This window comes from Notothenia rossii (genome assembly GCF_949606895.1).
Source record: "Notothenia rossii genome assembly, chromosome: 2".
Lineage (NCBI taxonomy): Eukaryota > Metazoa > Chordata > Actinopteri > Perciformes > Nototheniidae > Notothenia > Notothenia rossii.
Window position 1 is genome coordinate 64,261,767 of NC_136904.1, and position 19,572 is coordinate 64,281,338.

The following is a 19,572-nucleotide window of genomic DNA, read 5'->3' on the forward strand; positions in this document are numbered from 1 at the left end:
ATTTTTCTAAGAAATGTTCTAATAATAGATCCCACTTGTGTGTGGTAGGGGGTCAGGTGAAGTGGTAAACCCACAAACAATAATTATTCAGCTCTGCTGGTTAGCGCTGTTCAAAGTAACTTTAAAAAAAAAGCTCATTGTGTTGGTTTAAGCCCCTGTCACACTGTCCCGAAATTGACACCCGATGGACACACGAATATGGAATTGTGAATTTTGCACGAAGATGGCCCCGAACCACACACAAAGGCAACATTTACATTACATTTAAGACATACAACTGCAAAGAAAGTAACACAAACAATTATGTTAAAGTATTATGATACTGTACTGATATTTTCCGACTTTGTTCTTTACTTTCTCCGTCTTTATATGTAGAAGATATTACGTTTTCTCCGTCATGTTGTTTCCATAGCAACAACAACTTCCTCGCCTTCAAAATAATATATTATATCCTTTTTAGTTTCACAGAACACAAATTGGGTTATTTACATAATATGTTTACATGATTTTGTTGTGCAATAAAACAACCAGATGGACACACGATAAAGGAAATGTTCAAATTCGGCTCAGATCGTAGCAACACCGGGCCATTCGTGAGGGCATCTTAAGCCATCGTATGACCGCTGGTGGAGTTTCCCACCGCTCCCAAAGTTGCTGCCGGACCCTGATAAATTCCACCGGCGGTCATACGACGGCTTAAGATGCCCTCACGAATGCCTTACGAAGGGCAAAATGGACACACAAAGTCAACACAAAAATGAACCTTCACAAGGTCCTTCGGCAATGCTTTGTGATGCCAAAGATGTTGCCACCGCTCCCAAAGTTGCTGCCGGAGCCTGAGAAACTCCACCGGCGGTCATACGATGGCTTAAGATGCCCTCACGAATGGCCCGATGTTGTTACGATCAGAGCCGAATTTGAACATTTCCTTAATCGTGTGTCCATCGGGTGTCAATTTCGGGACAGTGTGACAGGGGCTTTATGGAACATCACTTTTCTTGGGGAAAAGAGCTCCGGGGATTTGTGGAAATCCCACTTCTGACACCAAATGTTACAAATATTGTGTTGGAAATTACTAAGAAAAAATTAAAAGATGGCGTGAGTCGCAAAAAAAAAATATTAAAGTGCTTTTATTTACAGAAAAAACGTTTTTAAAAAAAATAAATAACATGGACGACCACTCCAAATAAAAAATAAAACATATAAACACAGCCTGCAGAAAATGTTTCAAGTGTACCTGTCTGCTCTACAGCCCTCATCAGCCCCCCCAACACATTGGTGGCCAGCGGCTTTTATGTGTTAAGCCCCTCCCCATAGGCCAACCAACTATTTATCAAATGATTTAATGTAATTGTAAATAACCACACATTTATTACAATTTATATTAAAATAATTAAACACAATAAATCAAAGGAGTCATCATATGATGCTACTTTCTGACAATTAAAGCCCTAAACACTGACATTTGTAAGGAATTATTGTCACCCATGGTACAACATGGTCCAATTGAGCCCACCTGTTTGGAATGATTGAGGCTCTATTTAAGGCAGCACTATTCTGTTGTTCTGTTTGGGACTCGGGAACTGGGAATGAGAGGAACAGCAGGTTACTTTGGCACAGTGGAAATAATTTTTGTTTTAAGTATGCTTAAAATAAAAACTGTTTTGAAATAATATTAATTTGAGTGATTATTTTACAAATGTTGGGAATAAATTAACTGTAAAGTACCGTAATTTTCGGACTATAAGGCGCACCTGAATATAAGCCGCAGCAGATAAATTGAATGATGTGTACATATATAAACCGCACTGGACTATAAGCCGCAGGTGTTTTAATGTTTAATTAGCATATGTAAGGGTTCGTGCACAGAGGGGATTGTCGGGAAAGAGATGGCTGTTTGAGGAAGCTCCCATTTATTAACATTTCAACAAACAAGTTGCATATTTGCATAACGTATTCAAGTGTTACCATTTAGTTCAATAGTAGCTACAGAACATGTACTGTGCTGTGTAAACTGTACTGTATCACATAGCGTTTCAGACACACAAACTTTTCAACTTTCAAACTTAAACGGTGCGCTCCCAGCGCACGTACCGGCAGTGATCTACAGCAGTGGTTTTCAACCAGTGGTACGGGGAGAAACTGTCTCGCTCTCGTAATGTCTGTCTGTCTTGCTCTCGTTCTGTCTCTTGTACCACTCTCGGTTCCACTTTTATTTTTACGCGCTACCTGTCTCACTCTTTTCCGGCCTCCAGCTTTTCCTGCTGGAGCCTGCCTCTTAAAGGTGGGGGGCGCGGACCGGCCATAGAGCCCATAGAGTTAAAGGTGGTGGCCGTTAGCTGTAAAAATCCATAGATTAGCCGCACCGTTATATAAGCCGCAGCGTCAAAAAATGGGGGAAAAAGGCACGGCTTATAGTCCGAAAATTACGGTAATTGTAGTGCGAGGACTCAATGGATGTGTGTTTGAATGTGTTGACTGAGTGGGCCTTTCGCCATGTGCCATACGCAAACAGGGACAATTTCTTGTCACAGTGATCATACATTTTTATTGCGAAGAATGTACTGTGAAACAATGCATGCATGTTATTTTTATAGCAATGAGATTAAATAACCGCTTTTTCCAACATTTAAAAACAGGTCAAATTTGATTCGAAGACAACAGGAAGGTTAATTGTATCTGAGTATTTCAGCATAACGCAATACATGCCAGACTGTAACAAACACAACATTTATATTGGGAAGTATTAGCCAACTAACAGCAGATGATATTTGAGTTCCATCACAGGACAAACACTTTCCATGGAGCTCTTGCTTTTGACACCTCCTTGACAGCTCAACTGTCATGAATCATTCCGGACCACAGTGTTTGGATTTGTCCACAATGTTTGGGACATTTTTACGAGCTGTGAAGTTAATTTTCATTTTGTTCTCTTCTGTTTTCTCTAGTGTGCCGCATAGCCTGCCACAAGAAATGTGAAATCAAGGTAAGAGTGAAAACATTTTGTATGAAAAAAGATACAAAAACTATAACAAGTCATGTTTCAAAGTTATCGCAGTTTTGTTCTTAAGCATCGGATACGCCTTGCACATTGAAAAAGAACACAAGACTCTTAGACCAACGGAACTCATCCTTTGAAATCCATCTGAGCTTATCAGGAGGAAATACTATGTTTAGGTGGAGCCAGCTACTCCTCTGTATGTGAGCGATGTACATGCAGATGTTGCGGTAGGTGGAGTCTAGGGAGTTTATGTTCTGCAAAAAAATCTTGAGAATGTCTAAACAAGTGCTCCTTGTACCCGAATGTGTTTATATTGGACAAACTCGCACATCGCCCTGCGTCTAAAAATAAAAGACCTCTGGATGGAGGAGCCGAGGTTTGATTCATCTTGTTTTGGAAAGACAAAGAGCACGTAGAAGAAAATGGGAGGGAAAACAGATGAAGTTCCTGCAGGGCTGTTAAAGAGGGAAGGTTGTGTGTTTTGTGTAAGAGTACGACTGCCAGGAGGGGTTTACAGGAGGATTTGCACGCATGAGCACGCATGTGCACGTGAACTCACACGCACATATACAGTTCATGTGCACACCTTTGAATATACGCACCCTTCATCTGGTATCCATTACTGAAATGGGTGCTCCTTGCCAGCTTTGCCCAATCCCTCTTTTACTCACAGGAAATGCCAGGGGTGCAGGGCAGACAAGCCACGCTCAGGATAAGGGGGTGGGGGGGGGGGCCTTTAGCCAACCATTTAGGGGAGTCTAGTAAAAAAATATTTAGAGTAGTGATATATAAACGATTAGCCAACCCCATGACACTTTTTCATTTTGTCTTAAAAATGCATTATTAACGTAACTTCTACCACCAGAAACGCCAGTAGGCCTACAGTTACAGGATTTAATGGATAGGTTTACCAGAATGAAAAAAGGCAAGCTGTTTTCCCTAACCACTAGATGTGGAGAAAATAAGACTTGCCTCCACCCCAAAAACACAGAGGGTGAATGACGCATTGAATGCAAAACATTTGCACAACTCAAAAGTGATGTTTCTTTTCAGAAGCAATCACCGCTTGTGGTACTAATGCGAGCGCTGTACCGAATAGTCTGAAGCTTAATTCAAAACGTTCATATTTCAAATCAACATAAGAACACTTCTCACCTTTTATTTATATTTTTGCAGAATTAGATTCCAGTTATGGCTGCATAAGATTGCTTCTGACTCGTGCAATTTTCAATAACTCCAGAGCATTGTAATGTCCAAGAGTCTATATACATTTAAATATAGTCCACCGCCGTTGCGAGTCTCCGGCTGTAACAGTCCACAACCGCCCGATTCCGGCCTGAGGTCCAAAACATTTATTTAAAAAAATAAATAATTCATCGCGTCCATTCGTGACCCACCTATCACATCTCTTTGAGAAACGCTGGTCGAGCAGCAATTCAACAACCCAGTTACATTTAAACAGCTACTATAACAAGAAAATTATTTTCTATCAAGACAGCCAATCAAGCCGTATTCAAAACTTCAAAAGCTTCCAATTGTGATTACAAAATGTTTTAGAAGGTAGGGAAGTATAGTTGCCAACAATTTTTTCACTATTTGGGAAATCTGTGTGTGAAAGTTGGTGACTTATTTTTGCAATTCTCTGTTTAAATGGGTCTTATTGAGGTTACATTTTTAGCTTCAACATAAGGTGTCAAAATTTGCCAAATGTTGCAAAAAACAATCACACAGCATACTTGTTGATAACATTTGCATTTCAGGAAGTGGTGGGTCAAAATTGTGGGAGGAGACGGTAAAGGAGCCCAGAACAAACTTCCAATGTCTATATATACAACAAGTGGAACGTTCCATCTCCAAATATCACAGCAGCATTTCCTTTTCTAAACATTTCAACCAAAAAAATGTCATAGCGTTGGCAGGAAGCAATTTGCTAACAAGCCCGAGACGAAAAACAAGGGAGGGACCACGACAGGGTCAAGCCGGATCTCTATCGGCTCTGTCAGGCCTGTGAGACCGTTTTACGAATTATTTATTTTTTATAAAAAAGACGATAAAGCTCATATATGACCGTACATGTTAGGAATCTGAACTCCTGATCATAACTCTGAGCTTTATCCCAAGTACACACTACCGTTATCAATCTCTGTCTCCAGATAAGACTAATATGTGGCCCATATTTAACCTGGCAACTGCAAACAAATGGTCCGGCTTATGTAAGTGTGTGAACATGTGTGTGTGTCCCACCCTTTTGTGTGTTTGCTCTCAACTGGATGTGAACAATTCTTTCAATCTTGTCAGTAACATTTCCCTCCTGAGTGCTGACAGGAGAGATCCAGAGAGTGTATTAGACAGGAAATATTTCAAGGTCCTCTTCCAAATGCTTGTACATTTGTGCTGAATACCTGAACTGTCATTTCTTTCATACGTCTTCCTCCTTTGCCCGAACTTGACCTCACAGTAGTAGGATGTGTTTCCCACTGTGCTGCTGTGAGAGCTTCAGTGGTGAAGCCTTGGTCACACTCACGCTATTTTCTCGAGCATACAGTGTGATAGAGTGGTGCAGGAATGAGTCCAAACCCTAGACTTAGCATTCACTTTTTTTGGTTAGATTTCCGAAATATTGTCTGTATTAGCTTTAGACATTTTAATATTTTGTTCTATGACATAAATTATGTCATGAAAAACCCTATGACATGGAGGTTGCTAACAAATAGCAAAAGCTAAGACTACTAAATACAGGGCCGCCCCTCACCACGCAGACTGCGTGGGGTCTCATCTTGTGGAGGGAGCCTCAGTTGATGCGCAAATGCGGCGCAATTAAGCGCTCGCAGTTCACGCGCGTGCTCCACTCGCACCCCCCCCCCCCACCCGTGGATGCTCACGAGACAGGGGGCCTCATCAAATACATTTATGTGGGGCCACAAGTTCGCCAGGGGCAGCCCTGATTAAATATTATCAAGCTAACATTAGCCGTCCTTAACTTAGCGGTGGTGATGCAAGGCCATGTAACCGTGATGTAGTTCGTAGTCATGTAGCTTTGTTTATAGCATTACATTCGTTTTTTTAACCTCTGGCTATGGTATTCAGGCATCCACTATAAAAAAGTGTTAAAGGTCCCATGTCATGTTTTTCCGGTTATTACCCGTCCCCTTGTGTTATGAAGGTTTTTATGCATGTGAACGGTCTGCAGAGTCAAAACCCTCAAAGTACACCCTGTAGCGAGTAAAACTCTAACACAGAAAATACCTCCCCAAAACGCCTCGTTGGAGATACGCCACTGTCCATTGATTTTTCCGGGTAACTCATGATGTCATGCGTTACCCGGAACCAAATGGACCAATCCGTGGAGCCGTTACGTTACGTCCGCGGAGCCGTTACGGTAAGCCCCCGCTGATTGGTCCAAATTGACCAATCCACGGACTTCCTCACACACACACTCAGTGCATGCAGCTCTGCTGATCTCTCCTCCCTGGCTGCAGGCTGATAACAGACAGTTGAAATTCTCTCTGCAGACCCATTCTCACAGCGTTTATCAACCTTTTTCTTACTCAATATCAAGCCACACTTATTGTTTTTACTTCGGCTGTGACTTTGTGTGTGCTCAGGGTGAGTTTGGCTGTTTTTAGCTGTCGCTAAACAAGGAAACCACACCTCCACGGAGCTCAGCGCACTGTGCTCACAGGGAGGGTGGCGGCTGGAGCTACTGCAGCTACAACGAGCCGTTAAAGGCAGAGAGTGAAATTCAGTGAATACACGTAGTTTACAGAGATGCTGTATGAGAAACCAAAGTGATTTTGGAAAATTGCACAATATAAATCTATTCTAGTAGACCTCAAAAATGGAATTATGATCAGTGGAAATGGCCATGACATGGGACCTTTAATTAGACCCTCCAGAAAAACGCGATAATCAGCAAAATGGTGCAGATTTTTAAAAGGCCGCATATTTATCAAAAGTCCGCATAATCCCCGCATTTTTCCACACAAAGTTGAGAAAAATTTTTTTTAACTCGTCTTGACGTGAAGTAGTGATGATGATGACGACGTGACGTCATCAGCTCGCGCATCACAGAAAGTAAACAACACCGTAGAGTGAACGTCTTTAGCATTTCTGCTAAAGACCGGGCAAAGCAGTACCCCGATGTCTTTCACGAAAGTGGGGGGAAACTATTCTGCACCCCGTGCAACTGTGTGTTGGAGCATACTTCTTAGAGGAAATCGAGGGTGACGACCCACTTTGATTCATTCAAACATTCGAAAATGCTTTCTGCTGCTGCGGACAAGAAAGCCAAACAACTCACGTTCACCGAGGCATCAACCTCCAAAACCCTTTCGAGGGCTACAAGAAACGAAGTGAGTAGCCTACAAGATTGAAGCTGCAGATAACGAACGAGTAAATGAAAACAGAATGAGGCGGAGGTGTGTGTGTGTGTGTGTGTGTGTGTGTGTGTGTGTGTGTGTGTGTGTGTGTGTGTGTGTGTGTGTGTGTGTGTGTGTGTGTGTGTGTGTGTGTGTGTGTGTGTGTGTGTGTGTGTGTGTGTGTGTGTGTGTGTGTGTGTGTGTGTGTGTGTGTGTGTGATTAAAATAGCCCCATTGCTTTTACAATAAATAAACATTAAATGTGTTTAATTGAATAGGAAAGGGGTTTAACGTTAGTGGCAGATTGTGTGTGAGAGAGAATAAATAAGACAGCCCAATATTTTAAAAAAACCTATTCTTTTTCGCCACTTTCGGCATATTTTGCAACTTCCCGCAATTTCACCGCAAAAAATCACATAAAAACCCCGCATGTTTAATCGCATAATCAAGGATTTTAGCCCGCATAATCAAGGATTTTTGCCCGCGTTTTTCTGGAGGGTCTATTTAATATGTGGATATCATCCTGCTGAAAACAATGTGCTAGCATCATATATGTGTTTTTGCCAAAGATCTAATTTCCTGCAGTATTCCGAAATCTAATAGAAAATCCCATTGCATTTTATCGAGGGAGCCCTTGCTTTGCTAACTTTTGGGACGGCCTAACAAATGATGTCATTCCTTACGTTCCCTCCACCACTCCAAAGTGACCATACAGTAAAATAAGCTCCTGCCTTCCATCTAGCTTGCATTAAGACGACATCAGTAGGTCTGGTAAAAGTTAACTTTTCTAACTGTATTTTTCTTTAAAAAAGCAGTTGAAGCTATAAAATAAATTTAATATTGACAAGGTATAAGCCTCTGAGGAGATTATGTGTATGGTTGTCGGTGTAACATATTTGGTTTCAGGCTACATTTTAGCCTTTGTCATGGCTCAAAACTGGCATCTATAAAAATATGAGCGTCTGCAAATGAATTCCATACCTGACATGTTATGATTATGTAATGATTGAAGTTAGGCATGATAGAAGATGAATAAATCCAAGTTTTTGATATCTTTAGTTTGATCTTGACTGTAAGGGGGGGCTGGAGGTACAATTGAGCGACATTCAACTCTTTTTAGGAATGGAAGAGAGGGACATATGGAGGAGATCTCCTCTCTACTGAGTGACCTTTTCTAGTTTCTCTTTTGCATTTAAATTGTACAATGAAGTTAACCCCACGTTCTAATCTTTCCCAAATCTACAACATGCTCTTCCTGTTCTGTGCAGTTAAAACACATTTCCCGTTTCAGTGTGACATTCTGTATGAACATACTGTACAAAATAATTTCCCTTCAGTTGTGGTTTGTGGTCTCTGTTGTTTATGGCAGCAACACTTACCCTTATCCTTTTGAACCCGGGTTCTTTTTGCTACCTTCATTGACATGCAATCCAATGTTATAATGTCCTTTTTAAATTGATTCAAAGTATAACTTGTGGAATTATCCACAATGACAAGCAATCTGCATTACAAAAAGTTGCAACTATAAACTGTTCAAATGGCATTTCCTTTGTGCTGAACTAATATGGAGAGCCTGAGTTTTACCTAACTGTTAGCATTTATATGAGAAATTAAAACAAACCACAATATGTAAAATGTAATACACATACCCTGTTAGAGAATATAACATGCTTTATGTCTACATTTGTATCAGTAAAAGCTGTCTTATAAACAATAATGTTGAGATAAGAAATAAGGGACATACAGTGTATACAAATTAAGCAGATAAACCTAATAAAATCGTTAATATTCTTCATATAACTAAATCTAACAAACATTTAATAAAGAGGAGTGTGGTGTGGCAAAGTACGTATTTGAGTTATTGAGAATTATAAGAGCACTTTATTTATCCAAGGAGGTCATTGGGTTTAATGACAGTTAGAGAATACAATGAATAATACAAGAACATTGAATAAAATAATTATTAAATCATACAAAAATTAGTACAAAAAAGCACGAATTGATTCAAAAAATATAAACAAAAACATAAGAAGTAAATGTGACATTGTACAATATAAACAGGTTAAAGATTGTATGCTGTGACCAACTGATTAATCCTTATTTATACATCTTTATTCTTTACTTATTGGTTCTCCTCTCGCATGTTGGTACTGCGATTGATGTGACATATTAGCCAACACATCAAAATGAATATCTGATAACTAGCGCAGGCTGGGCAGTGATCCCTGCTGACACCGCTCAGGTTTTACTGGATTGGGAACCCTTCAAGTCAGGAACAAGCTGAGGTGCTGAGAACAACCTATTAGATTTCACTGAACCTTCGTTGCCTGTCGAGTGTGTTTTGAGAAGGAAACTACTATGTTCCTGCGTTAATGAGGAAGGGGGTCTGAGAAAGCAAAGTGGAAGGACACACACACACTTTCACTCCACTGGTTTCTCATTCCACACTCCAAAATGATGAAGCATTTGTTTTAATTTTTCCCAGCTACTGCATTTCTCCGAATGTGTGTTTGGAGAAAAATCCGATGTTTCTTTGTGCTGGCCGGCCACTCTGTGTTTTTGTTATTTCAGGTTGTTATTTGTGACCCCTTCAGTTCCTCTCATTGAGCACAACATGCTTCAGTTAGAGAACTGCAGCATGCTGATGGATATGTCCTCATCTTGCTCTTCGTGTTTGACAATTCTTTGTATCCCAGAATGTGGAAACACTTTTAAAGAACACCGGTTGTCAGGTCGCTCTGAGTCTTTTCATGCTTGACTAATGATCACCATTTAAACACATGTGAATAGACCTTAATGAGGAATTCAAATAGTAAATTGCCTACAATAAGGATAATCAATCAAGGCAGTGGACACACTAGATAACCTACGCTTTCTCCATTTCTGGATAAAACTACAAACCTATTTAATTCAAACAAGCATTCCTTTTGGCACTGCATGCATCTTAGAGGCAACTGTTTCCAGACATTTTTTACATTTCTGAGCAATCACCTGGAGATTGAAAGTGCTTGGTGCAGTAGAGAATAAAGCAAACTATATATCTATCATTTTTTATTAAAGGTCCCATGTCATGCTTTTCTGTTTTTTACGTAAACGGTCTGCAGAGTCACAAACCCTCAAAGTTCACCCTGTTGCGAGTAAAACTCTAATACAGAAAAGACCTGTCTATGCTGCCTCAGAACGCCTCGTTGGAGATTTCCTCTTTTTCCATTGTTTACTTATTGGGTATAGTGACGTATTTCGGGGATAGTGACGTAACGTAACGGCTCCGCAGATTGGTCCAAATTGACCAATCCGCGGAGCCGTTACGTTTCCGCGGAGCCGTTACGTTTGGACTTCCTCACACACACACACTCGGCGGGACGTTGCGAGGCTCGCTGCTGCGAGGAGCGGGACACTGTGAGCTGGCTCACATGGTGTGGGGTCGGCGAGACAGTGAGACACCACGGAACTCAGCCTGGGCACATACACAAACTCCCAGCCAGGCTGCGGGTAGTGCTGTGTACCTGGACTCACATTCAGATTCAGGTCCGGACTCAAGTCCAGAGGTTCAGGTTCAGGTCCGGACTTATAAGTCCGGACTTGTGTCAAGTGGTGTGAGTAAATAAAGTGAACTTATTGTGAGCTAATTATCAATTGAAAATAAACTCATAATCAACTCAAATTCAAACTCGTCAGGTTTATTGTGCCCCCTTCCAACTTGTGTCTACACCATGTCTTTTCTAGAACTCTACATGTGTTACTAACTACACAACACAACTACATACATAGTGATGTACATACAAGACTCAATATGCAAGAGTACAAGTCTATGTGTTCTTGTTCAAGAACAACAGCATTTTGACATTGTCTGGGTGAAGTGTTGCTCTTTCGGCAGACACTATATCACCATACATACAAAGGAGTTAGCTTAGCTACACTACCATATATGGCAACCAGCATCCCACGCTGTCAGTGTCCACTATGTCTAAGCCAGCTTCCCTTGACGTCACACAGATCTCGCGAGCAGTTGCGATATTTTGCGAGACTTCGTGAGCTCAGTAATGGCCGCCATATCAGAAGCCAAAACAATGTTTTTCGTCTTTTCTCAGCGCAAATTTCTCGATCTATGGAAGGTTTTAGATGGTTTACAACACAAAGGAGAATATACGTAAGTACCGGTTCCTGACGTTCCGGTTTTAACCGGACTTGAACCGAAACTTTTTACAAGTCCAGTACCGGTTCGGCGTACCGGTACGCAGCACTAGCTGCGGGTGTGTGTGTTTTCCGGGCTGGGTTTCGCTGTGTCTTGCTGTCTCGCAGATGGCCACTGGGCTCACAGGGGGGGGGGGCCCTAAGCGAGCTTTGGCTTGGGGGCCCCCCTCACTCTAGTGCGTTCTCACTACACACAACACGGAACCAACTTTTGTCTTATGATGTTAGCATAAGCACACATATTCTGTAAATAAGCATGTAAACACCGTGGACCTAACCTCCTTTACAGGGGTCCTCACCTCTGCTAGGGGGGGTCCGGGGGCATGCTCCCCGGGGAAGATATTTTTTTTAATATTGAAGTTAAAAGCATCAATCTGGTGCACTTTGAGAGCAAAATTAGGAGATCTATGGATACATCTCTCAACTCCCATATGAAACAGAACTGTAATCAGATTTCCTTTTTCTTATATTATACAAATCACTCCCCTTTTAAACTGTATTCTTGTTTTGTCATATAGTATTTCATAACTGTTTCTCATTTATTCTCTCTGGCTGTCCATCTCATAATGTTCACATAGAAACTAGCAGTCATTAGGAATATCATTCCAAAAATCTGTCACAAAAAGAGGTTGCATATTTAAATTCAGGTGTTGTTATGGCAACGTCAGTGGCCAAACAGCCACATTTACTGCTAATACGTTCAAATATGCTGTCGACACGTAAAGCAGTGGCAACTATGCCACAATTTCAGCTGACTTTTTGTCTGAAATACTGTCACATAACATCCATATATTTCAGTGCTAGGTTGCTGCTTAGCTAAGCTAACTATGAAACACTTTAACTGACAGGATCAACTGTGTACTGTAAGGTAGCTTCTAGCTTCATGTCGAACACTGACAGTAAGTCAACACTTACCAGAGAGCTTTCTTTGAAATCACCAGGTAACGCAAAAAAACATAACATTTAGATTGTATGACAAACTGTTTATTTAATATATCTGGCTAGCTATAGCTACTTGCTAACGGTTTAGCTTACGCCCGTGATTCAAAGTAACGTCAACGTAGCTGTAATTTATGCTTTGCTTACATGTTCGCATAACTTGGAAGTTTACTGACATTTACATACCTTGTTTACCTGGCTCAGGTGGTGGCTCTGGGGTTGTTGTGTGAGCCACCACTTGAGAATTGTCGTCTTTTTTAATAAATGTTTTTCTTATGTCCATCTTCAAAAACTCTGAGTCCGACTGACAGTTTATTTTAAACATTGTCACAGCTCACAGGATAGGTACCTGTCAGCCAATAAGACAGATGTTTATTTCCATTCAACTCTCTGGTTGGTCTGGTGTCTTGCCTCATTCACTGAACACGGGAAATTACAATCCTGCCGTCCTCTCTAGTGTCATGATGAGGTTCAGGTAAAGCACGGTTAATGTATTATATTATTGACTCAATAATATAATTATTATTGACTCAATAATATAATGCATGACTTTGAGAGTAGGCAATGTAGGCATATTAACTCAATTAATTAAACATACTGATCATGGCGACGGTGTACTGAGATTATAATTTCTTTTCTTTTTTTTCAATTTTTTTCTTTTTTTTTTGCTAGGGGGCTGCGGGGCCCTAAGCGGCCGCTTATGTCGCTTAATGGGTCGGTCCGGCTCTGGGCAGGAGCTCCGACAAGCCGTTTAGGACAGAGAGTGAATACACATACTGTACAGAGATGCTGTATGAGAAACCAATGTGAGTTTGGAAAATTGCACAATATTAATGTATTTTAGTATACCTCAACAATGGAATTATGATCAGTAGAAATGGCCATGACATGGGACCTTTAAGTCCAAGTTTTTGACACATCCAAACACCTGTAGCCACACATGTGAGGTCTGTTTTTGAACAATGGGTTTGCAGATGGCCCTCACCTGTTGATGCTTCTTGGATTTATATCTGCAGACAGTAGGTGTTCACCAGGAGCTTCAAACACAAGGCAGAAGTCTTTAGAGAGACCATACTTCATCTGCAGGATAGAGGTCTACGCATAAGTAACAACTGTCCAAAACATTAAGCCTCTACATTTACAATAATCTAAAATAGAAGAAGCAGCATATCTTCAGATTAGAGAAATTGGAACCAGAGCGGTTATTTTGGCTTTTCACTTTAGCCTATGCTGGAGTATCTTTATAGGAATTGGATGGATTGCCATAACATTTTTGATTCACGTTAATGGTTCCCGGATGGTGAATCTTAATAACATAGATACATCTCTAACTTTTCACATTTGTGGTACTGATTGAATTGTCACAACACTTATTGCCAAGAAATTCCACATTCCTCTCAAGATTAAGGTTGCTGTTCCATTCATTTTCCATCTAATGCCACCATCAGGTTCAAAATGAATATTTGTTTTCTTTATTACCATATCCCTGATAAAGGAAACAAATCCCATGTTTCTTGATTTCAAATTGGCATTCAAGTCAAAAGGTGAATTTGGTAAACCCTACCTACAGTATGTTTGACATCAATGACTTAAACAATGAATTGCTCATCTAAAATTGTATTTAATAAATGTCTGTTGATCAATGATGGACATCTCAATGAACTATTCCAGCAACAATGAACTTTAGCATACTTAAAACTTTAGGTAGTTTTAAAGAGAAATTGACAGTTACACAAACACAACACATATTTGTGTATTCACACTCAATTACCTCTTTCTTTAGGCATGATTCACCTCCTCCCCCGATTCAGTTACTTCCTTTAGATACCACGCGTTGCTCCAGGACTGATTTATCATGCAAACACAATTGGACACTTTGGAAGATGTGGAAATGTGTCACTTAATACTGTGTCTTTGGCACAGGCAAGGGCTCTCAGGATGTTAGTCATAAAGGCAGAGAACTGTGAATACCTGCTGTTAGAGGCTCATTCATTCGTCCCTCTCTAATTGAAGTTCATTTCTCTGCCACTTGTAAGACTTGATGATGTCTTCCTGAATTCAACTCTTTATAAAACTTTCAGTATTTCTTACATGAGGTGTCTTGATGCTTACTGAAAGGTTACAGAGTGATAGAGAAACCAAAGACCAGCCATTATTAGAAAGACGCAACACATTGTTCTTTGCCTATAAGAACAGGAGCCATAACATAACCCAAGGTGAGGTCTCAAATATGTCTGTGTGGTTTTGAATCCCAGTAACAACATGAACAACTTCCTTCCTCTTCCGTGCAGCGGCAGCTCTACAGATAGTGAGAAATGGGAGTTACAGTAAGAAGGAGGGAGCAGGAGAGGGAGGGTGAACTTCTGTTAAAGTCATATCGCTGTGACAGACTGAGGGGCTAGGAACGAGTGAGAGAAAACATGGATGGGGGGGCGTCATAATAAAAATATTCCTCTGGGTCTCTGCCAGTGTGTCTGCACGTACTGTATTTTTTAGTTAGCAGCTCAGTCTGATCAAATACAGAGCAGGCTGACAGCTCTGAGGCTAATTGAATAAGCAGTCACAGGACAGAACACATGCTCGCTGCTCTGCCCTCCTCTCAGGACAGCAACCGGTGAGCGAACACAACAACACGAGCACGGCATAAATCATATGGCCTCTCATTTGAGAAATTATGTTTCGTATTTTAGTTTCAACAAGACACGTTTCAGATCATGAGGAGAATGATTCACTGAGACAAAATATTTGCACTGAAATGTTGTTATTTTTAGAGATGTATTGTAAGGTTAAAGGTAGTGCAGTCCTGGAGAAGATAGCTGCACTAAGCTGTGCTTGTCTTGCCAGTGGGGGGCAGCAAACAGGATGTAGACCCAACATCGACATATATAATAGCCTTATAAAGTGATCACACCATCAAAAAGGTTAAGAAGCTGGGCGATATGTTACAATCTCTCGACTGGCCACGTGAACCCAAAAACCGACAGATGCCGATGTATTTGCCCTTATATGTGAAGCTGAATTGCCTTGTTATCCCTGAGTAGAACACACATCATTGAAACTTAACAGTAGCAAAATAAAACACACCCAACATGTCTCAATGATCACCAACTGGCTTGGCCAAAATAAACGCTTTACTCGCTTAGTTAGTTAGTTAGATGTTAAACAAATCCAACTTTAGCGCTGTTGGCTTGCTGAATCAGAGTTAAGAAAAGCTAAGAAATGTGTATAGCCGGAACCATCTCCACACCTCTTTTTAGCCAATACCATTACATTAGAAACACAAAATGACAACATTGACAATGACAATACATTTTTTCTTTTTTCGTATTGTGTTATTGGAAGAATATCTATCGCAATGAACCCTGCTAATCGAAGATATATTCCTCAAAGCGCCCAGTTTGTTAAGCTAAAAGTTAGTTATTTAAACATACAGCAATCACACATTGCAGTCATGTTTCTGGCACTGTGTTTACGCGACTGTTGAGAGCAAACAAAAACAGCTCAATGAGTGATACAGTAGTTCTATGGGTTTGTTGAGCGAGACACCTTTCATAATACATATACCTAATTTAATCCATTGCAACAATAACTATCTGTGCAGCTTTAACTTTGACCACGAGAACAAAATACTGTTGCAGACTTAAGCTCAATAACAAGCTTAACAGCAACGATTGCGGCTCAGAGAAACAAAACTGAGGCCTTCTGATCTGTAGTCTTCATGGAAAACAACAACAATCATCTGTCATCTCTCCCCGTTCCAGTGTGTGAGTAAAGCGGTTACACAAGCAGCAGTGGCTTATAGCCATGTATTTAGTAACTGCATGGTAGCTCCATGTGCATAGATACAGCAGAAAAAACAAACAGGAACGCCCAGCCTTTAACATGATGGAGTAATCAAGAGTTTCTGGAAAGAATGTCAACAATGGGCCAACTTGAAGCAGAAGACAGCGGTGGAAGGAATAAGTTAAGGGAATAACTGAGCATGCCGTTGCATAAATTACCGGAAATGTAATTGCCCTACAAAGTTGGTAATCCATTATTATTCATAAGGAACAATTGCAGAGGAAGCACCCCCTAATCTCCCTGAATACAACAGCTGTGTGAAATGACTCGACACCTCCTCAGTACATTCTGAAGGAGACGTTTGTTGTTCAACATCCCCACCCATACATCTCCAGCCTGTCCATCTCTTTTCCATTTCCATCTATGTTCTTCCACTGTGTCTGTGCTCCTTCTGTCTGATCATGACCATCCAGGAGAAAAATCCATGTTAAATCTGGTCTGTATGCGCTGCATGGGCGTTGGTGGAACGTTCCCCTGGCCGCTGGGGGACAGGGAGCTGCTCGGCTGCTGCCTGGGAAAGCCTGAGTCAGACTCATGAAACTGGACCTCACCCGAAAGAATACTCTCTCTACGTCCCTCGCTTTCTTTCTGTCTTATTCTTAATTTATCCTACATGAACTCTTCCTCTCTATGCCACTTTTCCCAAGACTGTTGTACTTGTTTTGTTTCTTTTCTGTCCTTACTTCTTACGTTCCTTGTCATTCAGCCAACTGCAAAATTCACATGAAGTGTGACAAGTCCTCAAACCCAGAAATTAGTTAGCATTTCACATCTTCCGGATCACTTGTCTCGAAGTCAGCAGTTTTTTTAACCTGTTTTTTGTTAGATGCCAAAAATAAGGTCAGTGGTTAACACGAGCTGAAGAGAAACTAATCAGTAAATACCCCACTTGTGTATGTTTGAAGCTTCTACATGTCATATAAGCAGGGGTTGCTAACAAGTATCAGAATAAAGTTAGCTTTTTTCTTCTGGCAATTGCATTCATGCATCAAAATTCCCAAAGTGCTAATAACGTCGATGTATCCTTATACTGTAATCTATCCTTCTTATTTTCTGCTATATCAAATCCATTGCTTTGTTATCGAGGGAGCCTTTGCGACGCTTAATTCCGGGGTGGTCTACACAAATATGTCATCAATGCACCACTCTATTGGACCAATACATCACAATTTATTCTAGTTTGCTTACTCAACATTTCCACATAGTCTTCAATGATTGAAAATGTAAGAACAGTGACACCCCATCTTATTTCTCTGTTTACGTACAGTAAGGCTTCACGCTAATGTTGGGGATCCAGCAACAATTCCTCTGTCCAATTGACTTGAAATCATGTCTTTCTCATGCTAGAACAAAGGATCATTGGCCTTCAGATTACAGACAGCAGTCACTGGATGATGAGGGTAATAGAAGCAAGGTCACAGGGAATAGACTAGACTAAGAGAAACAAACTGGCCTCAAACACAGACGGATTACATTCCCATGCTTTGCAATCCCGACAGATAGCGTAACTGTTGGTACTTTATACATAATTGCATTGCAGTGTGGCAACGCAGAGCTCTAAGTGCATTAACTCACATGTACAAACACAGCCACAAACAAAACAAGGGGATTCCCACTCCTACTGTCCTGCCTGATCCCTACATGAAGGCGTGCATCTCACATAAACAAGCATGTTGTTTTGGTGCCATAAAGCATACGTCTCCTCCGTGGCAGCCCCCGCTTCCTTCCTGGCCCTTGTCATTAATAGCGAATAAAATAAAGCTTTCTGGGCCGACATCTGGAGAACACGGCTCCAGCTAAAGGTGTTGCTATTAGAAGTACCCTCCGTGTAATTACTTCTGAGCAACATCAAAGACGGTGACCATTCTTTCCATGTTGAGGCGTGGTACTTAATGTGCTACAAATTTGTACCAAACATTCTTCAGTAATGCCCCTTTGTCTGCTACTGGAGGAAACAAATTAAAATGCCAGAGCACTTATTGTACTTTCTTTACAACCTGACTCTCATCTTGATTCCACGTGACATGGAAGCCAGTGTTTTAAAGCTCATATTTCACTTTGTGGATGAAATTCAAATGGTTAGACATTGATATGTTGACTAATAGCAAACTTGGTATTGGGGAAATTAGTTTGGATTCCATTCATTACATTTCAAGTCACAGACAGCTTTTGATTCACAGTCACAGAATTTCAATTGTTCTATCTAATGAGAGAAGTATAATTTTTGTGATTTGACAGTTAGCATATCCTCATACAACAGTTTTGCTTGATATGTCTTGCATTTGTTGTGCATTCCCAACGATTTATATTCCTCTGCATGCCCCTGCAGGCAGCCGACATACTGGGGTTATGGTCAGGAAAATATTGGGGTTAAAATAAACATGGTTATTACACCTGAGTTACATGTAGCTGTTAGTTGCATGCTACTTTACATATCCATAGTAAGTCAAACAAAAGTCAGGATTGAGTTTTGGTTTGACAAGGCTCATGAACATTGGTTATCTGGTTTGATAGTCTTGCTTTGGTTGACATACAGTTAAGCCCAAAATATGTTGCTTTTATAGAGGAATATCCTGATAAAGTGGATAATATACATATTAAAGTGCACTATATTTGTCTTGTGTACAAACAGAGAATCAGAAGAGCCTTAAAGACGAGAACATTTGGTTGTCAGAAGACTCACACATTGCAGGCTAATAACAAAGGACCAATAGTCTTTTAAAATGTGACATAATGTGTCATCTAAGTACATTTATATCTGTGTGTTCCAAGCAGCACAGCAAATCATCTGATTGACTGAGTGTCAGGAAGTTGAAGTAGTGAGCCTCATCAAGAGACTGAATCAGCTTCTTTGGGGTCAAACGTCACCGTAGCAACATCAGAGCAGGGCATTTACCAACCTCTTAAATGTAATCAAGTTCTCCGATGTGGAAGCAAATGAGTTTGTCACAATTACAAAAAGCTTGTCATACATTTCGTTATTTTAATGTATATTTTGCGAGGATACAGTGTGGAGTAGATACAATTCTTCAGTGAAAGAAAGTGAAGGATCAAGTCAGCAGATGCAAAGGCACATTTTATTTTGACCAAAAGGACAACAATTAGGGTCGCCAGATATTTCACCTGGTAGAACTGCCAGCTAATGAACTGCCAGCCAAGTCCTCGCCCAGCTGACTGGGGTTCGCCTCCGCCCTGGGGGCCATTTACATGGGTCATCCCCTCTGTCTCCCCCTTTAA

The 19,572-nt window shown here is 40.7% G+C and overlaps 1 protein-coding gene across 11 annotated transcripts in view; it reads left to right on the top strand.

The window, feature by feature from the left end:
* Positions 1-19,572, top strand: part of tns1b (tensin 1b) — a 281,948-nt gene that overhangs the window by 118,789 nt on the left and 143,587 nt on the right. For all 11 annotated transcript variants that reach the window (XM_079664776.1, XM_079664769.1, XM_079664781.1 and 8 more), the window contains exon 3: positions 2,949-2,986. In XM_079664776.1, coding sequence (XP_079520902.1) covers positions 2,949-2,986 — 38 coding nt within the window. The remainder of the gene's footprint in view (positions 1-2,948; positions 2,987-19,572) is intronic.